At 42.5% G+C, this 11,416-nt stretch overlaps 1 protein-coding gene across 2 annotated transcripts; it reads right to left on the reverse strand.

The window, feature by feature from the left end:
- Window positions 1-326: 326 nt before the first annotated feature.
- LOC140069431 (jeltraxin-like) lies at window positions 327-6,554 on the reverse strand. 2 transcript variants are annotated; one of them, XM_072115128.1, is made up of 3 exons: window positions 6,471-6,554; window positions 6,282-6,339; window positions 327-1,237 (listed from the first exon to the last, which is right to left on the reverse strand). In XM_072115128.1, the coding sequence occupies exons 1-3, from the start codon at window positions 6,471-6,473 to the stop codon at window positions 627-629; spliced, it is 672 nt and encodes a 223-aa protein (XP_071971229.1). In that variant the 5' UTR covers window positions 6,474-6,554; the 3' UTR covers window positions 327-626. The 2 variants fall into 2 exon arrangements, with proteins under 2 accessions (XP_071971229.1, XP_071971230.1); XM_072115129.1 differs by having other exon boundaries at window positions 327-1,234; window positions 6,471-6,540.
- Window positions 6,555-11,416: the final 4,862 nt, after the last annotated feature.

The following is an 11,416-nucleotide window of genomic DNA, read 5'->3' on the forward strand; positions in this document are numbered from 1 at the left end:
ACAAAGAGGTATACAATAAATAAGCCTTTGTGAAGGTCAAAGAGGTTGTCCAGGCCTATCATTATCGTTATCTGCCATCATGATCTGAAATATGGTGGATCGCCTTTGTTGGTTATTTGATTACAAGGTAAAAATAATGAAGTCAGATACTGATGGCGAATTCTGAAGACAGGACATTATTAGAAAACGCAACAACACCAGTATAAAACTAAATACAACTTACGGCCCCTTATGTATTCTTGTTTCCACAAGTGATTTTTTTGGACAAGTCCAAGTATGGACTTGAAAATATCTGTGATGGGTAAAAATGAGATCAGAGGCAAGGCTGTAACATCAAATTTATTAAGCAGAAGGATAGGGTAAAGGAATCAAAGGTCTTATTTAGAGTTAACACATAAAGAGTGGTGCATGCTCACGTGGCTGCTCGAGGGCTAAGTTCTATGAGATGTTTAGAACAACCTCCCAGAAGAGTGTCTTAAAATCTATGTGTAAGTAAACCTAGTAGAAGTGATGTAGATTTTACAGGAACTATACCACGAAGACATGGAATCAGAATAGTTCCTTCAGGTGATCTTTGGTGATTTGGTGAAGTAATAGAAAAGGCTGAAATTCACTCTTTTTCATAATTAAATGTACTGGTCCTTCAAGACAAGAATGGGGCCATGGACTTGGAAATTCTCATCGTTCCAATTGTAGATATTTCCAGTTAGAGAAAATTGATCAGTTAAAATGACCCTTACAGATGTTTCGGGGAGAACGCTATCCCACATGTTGACGTCACACATTTCCCCTAAGAAGGACTGATTAATGTCAAACCCACCACCGTATGAGTCCTGCTCCTGCCCAAGGACAACACTCATCTGAGGTCCTATGGGAGATCTGGTCTTGGTTACTCTTCTAGGGTAACGCTTGTTGTTGATCCACAGTTGGAGGAGTCCATTAGTAGAGTCCCAAGTGACACAGGTTTTTTTCCAGTAATAAACATCAGGATCCACCTTGATGAAAATATCTTCATTATTTATGGAGATAGAAATATTGTTTGGGGGACTGAAGTAAATAAGGAAGGCGTTGTCCTTGTTAGGGGTAGCGAGAGAAAAAAGGGAATGCTCTCGGGTGAGGTCAGTGTAGGAGCGAAGACATACTGTGATTTGGTGCAATACTTTCTCTGTTGGCTTCAGAGACACGTAGTTTGTGCTTGTTGCCTCGGGGAAAAGCAGGATGGTTTTAGTATTTACTGCTGTAGGGAAAAAACATTATGTTAACAGACCTCATAATCAACATCTTTATTAATATTGTCAACCTCATTTACGTCTTCTTATGAAAGCCATCGATCTTCCAATTGCAGTCAAATTACATCCTTGAGGATGCACATAGCTAAATACTAAGGGAGGTTGACCGGGAAGGTAAGAATTTAAAATTTCATAGGTTGCAGACTGTTATTTATGTCCCAGATGAGCAGACCACAATCTGGAGGAGGTCGATAGCCATAGGGCATTCCCGTAATGAAGATACTGTGGTTTTGGGGGGGTTATTTCCTAAGAGTTGACGATATTGGCTAAGAGTACTGTATTTGTGTCTGGGTGCACTAAGATGGCACTGTATCTGCAGAGGGGGCATGTAATTGTAGGTCATTGAGGTGGCACTGTATCGATGGGCAGATGCTGTATTTGTATGTGGGTCATTGAAGGGGCACTGTCTTTATACGGAGGGCATGGGCATTGTTTTGTGTATTTGACAATGAAGATGAAGAGGCACTGTGTCAGAAGCACTGACACTTTAATTGTTTTGGAGTCCTGAAGTCTCACCATCACTATATAAGAGCCCTATGGGGCACTTGTACTTTAAGAGGGGCGCATATTTTTTGTAACAAACATTTGTGTTCTGAATACTTTTTCTGATTTGATGCCAAAAAAGGACAAAAACATTTAATGGAGCTCTATAACCTATACATATGGGAGTGGCTCGGGCATCACTAATGTGGGAAATGGAAGTATGGTTACATACAAAAATAGGATAGGAGGTTTATGTGAAGTATAAAAACAAAGAAAAGATAACATTTTCCGCTCACCGTCTGATGACAATTCGCTGTGCTGGCTGCTACTCTGGGACCACGAGGATTGAATAGAAGTTCAGCAGGAGAAAATTGCATGCCGCACCAGGTGTGGATAAAACCATGAAAAACTTTTATTCCAAGAACTTCTTAAAATAACAAGGAAGGTATACATGAAAAAAGACGGAGCATCCTGTTTGATAGAGAGTGCATATGCTGACAAATGGCCTACGTGTTTCGGGCGTACACGACGCCCTTACTCATGGCTGTGAGTAAGGGCGTCGTGTACGCCCGAAACGCGTAGGCCATTTGTCAGCATATGCACTCTCTATCAAACAGGATGCTCCGTCTTTTTTCATGTATACCTTCCTTGTTATTTTAAGAAGTTCTTGGAATAAAAGTTTTTCATGGTTTTATCCACACCTGGTGCGGCATGCAATTTTCTCCTGAAGAACTTATGTGAAGTATAGTTTTAATGTAAGTAGGAGGATGATGTAGAAGTGAATCAAAAACATACAGCTTAAGGAGTTTTGAAGAAATGGGAAAGGGAATGAAGACGAATGAATGAATACCGTCAGACTAGAGGTAGCATCATCTGTGAGTCACTGGATGTTATTAGACTGTAATTCTCAAGTATATAAATTCTCAAGTATAAGCCGATTCGAGTATAAGGCTAGGCACTCAATTTTACCACAAACATACTGGAACAAACATATTAGCTTGAGTATAAGCCAAAGGCAGCCCCATTATTAATGAAATGTCCAATAGTCTTTCCTCATGAATGAAATATCCAGTAGTTCCCCCTCATTAATAAAATGTCCACAGAAGCCCCTCCAGTTAATAAAATGTCCAGGAGAACCACCTTATTAATAAAATGTCCAGCAGAGCCCCCTTAATAATAAAATGTCCAGCAGAGATCCTCATTATTAAAATGTCCATAGTAGAGGCCCCCTTAAAAAATAAATGTTGTACTTATCCTCTGGCACACATGGTAATAATATATGGTAGGAGCAACCTTAAACATCCATTGTATAACTACAAATATTGGCTGTAGGAAAAAAAAGTTTCAAGGGGACAATACCAATGGATATAGTGAAAAAAGGGAAAGGAGATCTCGTTGCCATATGCGGATGTAGTCTATGAAGCTGTGAATCAACATGTTTGCTAAGACAACCCCTCTTCTAAACTTCAATTATCAAGGTCCTGGTGGCACGTGGTGGTAGGTAGAGAGAGGTAAAACAAGTGATTGGAGAGAACCCTGGTCGGTGGCATCACCGTACTACGAATTGTCCAGAGGTACAAAAAGTCCTCCAATGCATTTCATAGGCCATCAGCCTTCTTCATCAGGGTCATAAGGACAGTTTTGTCTGGACTCTGGAATTGTCCTGATGTTATCTAATGAAGTATACGCTGAAGGGGACTTAACAAATATGTCTCTGCAAACTTGTATCTTCAATCAAATTGCAAATCCACATGGACACAAGCCATGTGAGGGGTTATATACAGGAGAGGATAGAAGCCATGTGAGGGGGTTATATACAGGAGACGATACAAGCCATGTGAGGGGGTTATATACAGGAGAGGATACAAGCCATGTGAGGGGGTTATATACAGGAGAGGACACAAGCCATGTGAGGGGGTTATATACAGGAGAGGACACAAGCCATGTGAGGGGGTTATATACAGGAGAGGACACAAGCCATGTGAGGGGGTTATATACAGGAGAGGACACAAGCCATGTGAGGGGGTTATATACAGGAGAGGACACAAGCCATGTGAGGGGTTATATACAGGAGAGGATACAAGCCATGTGAGTGGTTATATACAGGAGAGGATACAAGCCATGTGAGGGGGTTATATACAGGAGTGGATACAAGCCATGTGAGGGGGTTATATACAGGAGAGGATATAAGCCATGTGAGGGGTTTATATACAGGAGAGGATGCAAGCCATGTGAGGGGTTATATACAGGAGAGGACACAAGCCATGTGAGGGGGTTATATACAGGAGAGGATACAAGCCATGTGAGGGGGTTATATACAGGAGAGGATACAAGCCATGTGAGGGGGTTATATACAGGAGAGGATACAAGCCATGTGAGGGGGTTATATACAGGAGAGGATACAAGCCATGTGAGGGGGTTATATACAGGAGAGGATACAAGCCATGTGAGGGGGTTATATACACGAGAGGATACAAGCCATGTGAGGGGTTATATACAGGATAGGACACAAGCCATGTGAGGGGGTTATATACAGGAGAGGATACAAGCCATGTGAGGGGGTTATATACAGGAGAGGATACAAGCCATGTGAGCCAAAAGGAGAAGGATCTAAGCCAGATGTAGGGAACCTGTGGCTCGGGAGCCGATGTGACACTTTTGATGTCTGTCTCTGGCTCACAAACAGATGTTTAAAAAATAGAAATTGGTGCTGTGTGCATCTAAGACACACAGAGTGTCGATCACTGGATGCAGGCAGCCATATTACCTCTGTCTACTTCCTTTGAGCAATTGGGATGCTACTGCCATTGTCGCTTAGGCGATGGTCCCAGGGTCATAGAAAGGAGTGGACGGCAGCATCCACTCTTCCCCCTAAGCGATTGCACTGCCACCTGGGTCATAGAGAAAAGCACAGGAGCAACAAGGAGCTGGTTGCCAGAAGCGCAGGTAGGTGAGTATTCATATATTCATATCCATATCTACTGGGGCATGTGCTGGGGCTACCTTTCTTCTAGGGGGCATGTGCTGGGGCTACCTATCTAATAGGGATCACGTGCTGGGGCTACCTATTTACAAGGGGGCATGTGCTGTGGCTACCTATCTATTAGGGATCACGTGCTGGGGCTACCTATTTACACGGGGGCATGTGCTGGGGCTACCTATCTACTAGGGATCACGTGCTGGGGCTACCTATTTACAAGGGGGCATCTGCTGGGGCTACCTATCTACTAGGGATCACGTGCTGGGGCTACCTATTTACAAGGGGGCATCTGCTGGGGCTACCTATCTACTAGGGATCACGTGCTGGGGCTACCTATTTACAAGGGGGCATCTGCTGGGGCTACCTATCTACTAGGGATCATGTGCTGGGGCTACCTATTTACACGGGGGCATGTGCTGGGGCTACCTATCTACTAGGGATCACGTGCTGGGGCTACCTATTTACAAGGGGGCATCTGCTGGGGCTACCTATCTACTAGGGATCACGTGCTGGGGCTACCTATTTACAAGGGGGCATCTGCTGGGGCTACCTATCTACTAGGGATCATGTGCTGGGGCTACCTATTTACAAGGGGGCATCTGCTGGGGCTACCTATCTATTGTCTACCTAGAAGAATTGATGTTCTGTTGAAGTCACAGGGTGGTCCCACCAAATATTGATCTGATTGTGATTTCTGTATTGGTATAACAATTAGCAATGGAAGCATTGTTACTGTGTAAAAATGCTGGAATCCCTCCGTATGGTGCCCCCGAAAAAACCAGGGTCATTCAATGGAAGAAGGGAAAAGGAAGGGAGAGAGGAACAAACAGGCGCTTTCCTAGTGTAGTAGGTTAATGCAGAGAATACAGGTGTATAGGGTAAGTATCATGCGCTCACCTTGTAGCGCTAATGTTAGCGCTTATATGTAGAGTTGTCCTATGTGGCTTGCCGGTTCCTCCTTCCTCACGGTTATCTGCTCCAAGGATTCAGACAACGCTGTGGTGATATGTAGAAGAGCCCAGAGGTCTGGATTATGGAAGGTACCTGGTGTCGGCGCTCATGAAAGGACTGCTCTGCGCTCACCAAGGGAGAGGAAATAGCTCTAAAAACCCCTGTACTCTGTATGTAACAAGGGGCTGCAGTGTAGATCCACACTGCAGCCCCTTGTTACATACAGAGTACAGGGGTTTTTAGAGCTATTTCCTCTCCCTTGGTGAGCGCAGAGCAGTCCTTTCATGAGCGCCGACACCAGGTACCTTCCATAATCCAGACCTCTGGGCTCTTCTACATTGTTACTGTGTAGTACTTTTTTCAAGACAATCCTACAATCTTTGCACCATGATGGGCCAACCAGTCATTCTTCTGGATCTAGTTATAAATGTTCTCACCTATGCCCCCACAATTCCAAATCTCCAATTTAATAACCACAAATTACCTGCAGAGAACTCAGCCCTGCTTTATCATATACTATATCATATATAATACTGCACTATATTACAGAAGACATGGAAGTGATAGAAGTCACCTACCTCCTGCCGCTTGATGACATCCAGCCAATAGGAAAAAGAAACTGACGAGACCCTTCATCTACAAAACACAATCACATGTATCTCTGTATTATACTGGAAATTATACACATTATATATAATACACTGTATACAATAGTATTGACAGAGAGCATTATATCTACTGCAGGACGCAATGGAGATGGATCATACCATGTCCTCTCTTGCCAGGGAGATCTTCTGCTGTGTGTATGGTAATTGCAGTATATAAGCACTTCCCTATATATACTTAGAATCTGGGCTGTACCCTATGTTTTTATGCCGCCCTAAGCACTTATAGTGGCCGCACCCTATTGCTTAAATTCACCAAATTACAAAATCAAAGCCCTAAAAATGTTCTCACCCATCTGTTCCTGTAATATCCAAAAAAAACATGACACCAGCAACAAGCATAGAAAACCACAACTTACCTTATTCAGCATTTCATCAGCTTCTAATCCATGATCATCAGGTCTCAAAATTGCTGCATTGTCTAAAATATACTGGGGGTCATTTACTAAGGGCCCGATTCGCGTTTTCCCGACGTGTTACCCGAATATTTCCGATTTGCGTTGATTTTTCCTGAATTGCCCCGGGATTTTGGCGCACGTGATCGGATTGTGGCGCATCGGTGCTGGCATGCACGCGACGGAAATCGGGGGGCGTGGCCGAACGTAAACCCGACGGATTCGGAGAAACCGCCACATTTTAAAAAAAAAAGTGTCGCTGGACACGCGCTTACCTTCACCAGGTATAGGCTCGTGCATTCCGGCGGACCTCGGCGGACTTCAGCGCAGCAGCGACACCTGGTGGACGTCGGAGGAACTGCCTTAGTGAATCGCCGGAAGACCCGAATCCAACGCAGAGAAGGTGCCGCTGGATCGCGAATGGACCGGGTAAGTAAATCTGCCCCAATGAGTTACTGGCAGGGTCGGACTGGCCCACCGGAGGACCGGAGGATCCTCCGGTAGGCCCTTGATACCTCTGCTGCGGCAGGGGCCGCCATCCCCATCGGGGGGCCCTGCCAGCAAGGTCGCGCTGGCCCACAGTATGCCCCCGATATCTCCGCTGCGGTAGGGGCCTCCATCCCCTGCTGAGGCCCCTGCCAGTGAGTAACAGCAGTGGTACTCGATGCGGCCATAAGCGGCCACTCGAGTACCACCTTTGAAGTAATTGCGCGGCCATTGCTGTGCGTGTGCGACGCGGCCTCTTCTTTTACCTGGCCCGCGTCGCACTATGACCTCTGATGCGCGGCAGCGTGATGGTGCAATCACGCTGCCGCGCGCCTTGTTCTTCACAGTTCCTCTGCTGCAGGGAGAAGAGGCGCGGAGGACGTGGGAGCGCTGCGACAGGTAAGTGAATTTTATTATTTTCCTCTACTAGACCAAATATATCATAGGGGGCCACAGTAGTAAGGGACAACATATAATAAGGGACTCCAAGGGGGCACTAGAAGACTATTTGCTAAAATGGGACTGGTTGCCAGAATATATAATTAATGGCCACTAGAGGAAATATACAGTATAGTAAGGGGGCAAATATGTAATAAGGGGGGGGGGGGGTTGTTATTGCACATATATACAGGATAGGAGTAGTAGTACTGTGCTGTGCCCATATATACAGGATAGGAGTAGTAGTACTGTGCTGTCCCCATATATACAGGATAGGAGTAGTAGTTCTGTGCTCTACCCATATATACAGGATAGGAGTAGTAGTACTGTGCTGTGCCCATATATACAGGATAGGAGTAGTAGTACTGTGCTGTGCCCATACAGGATAGGAGTAGTAGTACTGTGTGGTGCCCATATATAAAGGATAGGGGTAGTAGTATTGTGCTGTGCCCATATATACAGGATAGGAGTAGTAGTTCTGTGCTCTACCCATATATACAGGATAGGAGTAGTAGTACTGTGCTGTGCCCATATATACAGGATAGGAATAGTAGTACTGTGCTGTGCCCATATATACAGGATAGGAGTAGTAGTACTATTATGTGCCCATACATACAGGATAGGAGTAGTAGTAATGTGCTGTGCCCAAAAATACAGGATAGAAGTGGTAGTACTATGCTGTGCCATACATACAGGATAGGAGTAGTAGTACTGTGCTGCGCCCATATATACAGGATAGGAGTAGTAGTACTGTGCTGTGCCCATATATAATACAGGATAGGAGTAGTAGTACTGTGCTGTGCCCATATATAATACAGGATAGGAGTAGTAGTACTGTGCTGTGCCCATATATAATACAGGATAGGAGTAGTAGTACTGTGCTGTGCCCATATATAATACAGGATAGGAGTAGTAGTACTGTGCTGTGCCCATATATAATACAGGATAGGAGTAGTAGTACTGTGCTGTGCCCATATATAATACAGGATAGGAGTAGTAGTACTGTGCTGTGCCCATATATACAGGATAGGAGTAGTAGTACTGTGCTGTGCCTATATATACAGGATGGGAGTAGTGGTGCTGTGCTCATATATATACAGGATAGGGGTAGTAGTACTGAGCTGTGCCCATATATACAGGATAGAAGTAGTATCACTGTGCTGTGCCCATATATACAGGATAGGAGTAGTAGTACTGTGCTGTGCCCATATATACAGGATATGAGTAGTAGTACTGTGCTGTGCTTATATATACAGGATAGGAGTAGTAGTACTGTGCTGTGCCCATATATACAGGATAGGAGTAGTAGTACTGTGCTGTGCCCATATATACAGGATAGGAGTAGTAGTAGTGTGCTGTCCCCATATATACAGGATAGGAGTAGTAGTACTGTGCTGTGCCCATATATACAGGATAGGAGTAGTAGTACTGTGCTGTGCCCATATATATACAGGATAGGAGTAGTAGTACTGTGCTGTATCCATATATACAGGATAGGAGTAGTAGTACTGTGCCAATATATGCCGAATAGGAGTTTTTATTAGGACTTTTTTTTATAAAATATTTCATAAGAGGGGCACTAAATATAAGAATAATAATTAAGGAGAGCATTATATAAAACATTATTAATAAGTAGGAGCACTGTAAGACTGTTTGGATGAAAAGATTAATTGGGAATGATATATTATGAAAGGGAATGATGTTCAATTTAACTTATTAGGTGTATCATATTATTTACTCAGGGGTGTGCATGTAATATACAGTACTGAGGAGTCGCAATGTAATATTTGATTTATGGAGAGGGCACAGTATGGCTTTTGTTATGGGGGGCACAGTGTGGTCAGTTGTGTTGTGAGTGGTAAATATTATTTAGGAGCACAGTGTGGGACAGTGTTATCCAGGTGACATTGTGCTGTAGTGACGGTGATATTTTTAGTTCTACAGTGTGGAGATATGCTACACAGAGATGAGGATATCTGGTGGAAGATTCTCCATTGATAAGAAAAAAATGGGAGAAGTTGTCCTGCAATTCAGTACCCAAAGGAGAAGACGTGTGAGTCTGGTAACTGTAATTACTGACTATTTTTATGTGGTGCAGAGAACATATGGAGAAGGTGAAGGGCTATAGGTAGTTATTCTTATTGGTAAGTTAGTGCTAAGCACAATACAGCCACTGTGAACTCCTGTGAAATGACGAATATTTCTAGGCAGCGGTATGGTGGGCCCCCAGAATAAATTTCTCTGGTGGGCCCCAGGCACCCCAGTCCGACCCTGGTTACTGGGTTGTCTCATCAGAAAGATGATAACTCAGGGACTTTAATTCTGATCAGAAATAGATAGAAGAATCAAAGAGACTTCTCCATCAGGTAGAGAACTTCATCACTACTTCTACCGGCCTTGACATCACCATAAAATTAACTAGTGGAAGTCTTTAACTTCTGCATCTCCAAACTGCATGGTATAGTGTCCCCTTCAAAATAACTGTGCTCCACACTGTGCTTCTAAATAATATATATCCTCACAACACAACTCACCACACTGTGCACCACCTCCCAGCATATATACTCTTCACCCTAATTAAAGGACTGTATAAAGCCCTCTAATTCATCACATACAGCAACCCCTTTTTTATCCTGTGCTCCATTTATTAATTTGTAGACAATGCTCTCCTTATTAATTTGGGGCCTTTTTAATTATATATAGCACCCCCTATTTAATTTATATGTATGAACCCCTAATTACTTTATAAATACCACCCCCTAATTAATTTATAAATTGTAACACCTAATTACTTTATATATAGCCCCTCTAATTGTTTTTTATATAGTAATCCCTAATGACTTTATAGAAAGCACCCCCTAATTAATTTATATATAGTGACCCCTAATTACTTTATATATAGCACCCCCTAATTAATTTATATATAGTAACCCCTAATTACTGTATATATAGCACCCCTAATTATTTTTATATAGTAATCCCTAATGACTTTATATATAGCACCCCCTAATTAATGTATATATAGTAACCCCTAATGACTTTATATATAGCCCCCTAATTATTTTTTATATAGTAATCCCTAATGACTTTATATAAAGCACCCCCTAATTAATTTATATATAGTAACCCCTAATTACTTTATATATAGCACCCCCTAATTAATGTATATATAGTAACCCCTAATTACTTTATATATAGCACCCCCTAATGAATTTATATATAGTAACCCCTAATTACTTTATAAATACGGTAGCATCCCCTAATTAATTTGTGTATACCACCACTATTTATTTTATATATAGCATCCTTAAGTCATTTATAAGTAACACCCCCTAATTAATTATATGTAGCATCCCCTTATTTTATATATATATGATCTTCAAATTAAGTTATATACCATCAGTTATTACTTTATATAGGGTCCCTATTAATTCATTTATATATTTATACTTTTCTATTCTTATTAAATATGTAAAGCCCTTGATAAACCATTTTTCTACTATACATTTATCACATTTATTAATATGGCAATACCTAAAATTAACCAATGGCCTATCAGTAGTGCTAAAAAAAACTTTGCTCCTCCCAATCTTGGAAGAGTTTTGTCATTGAGCCAGTTTAGCAACATACGGTAAATGGAAAGTGTGAAAGGCGTCAAATTATTTAGGAATGTTATACAAGGTGTGTCACCATATACTGCCAGGAATCAGGAAGCTCACAAACCTCAGG

The sequence above is a fragment of the Engystomops pustulosus genome, chromosome 7 (genome assembly GCF_040894005.1).
Source record: "Engystomops pustulosus chromosome 7, aEngPut4.maternal, whole genome shotgun sequence".
Taxonomy (NCBI): domain Eukaryota; kingdom Metazoa; phylum Chordata; class Amphibia; order Anura; family Leptodactylidae; genus Engystomops; species Engystomops pustulosus.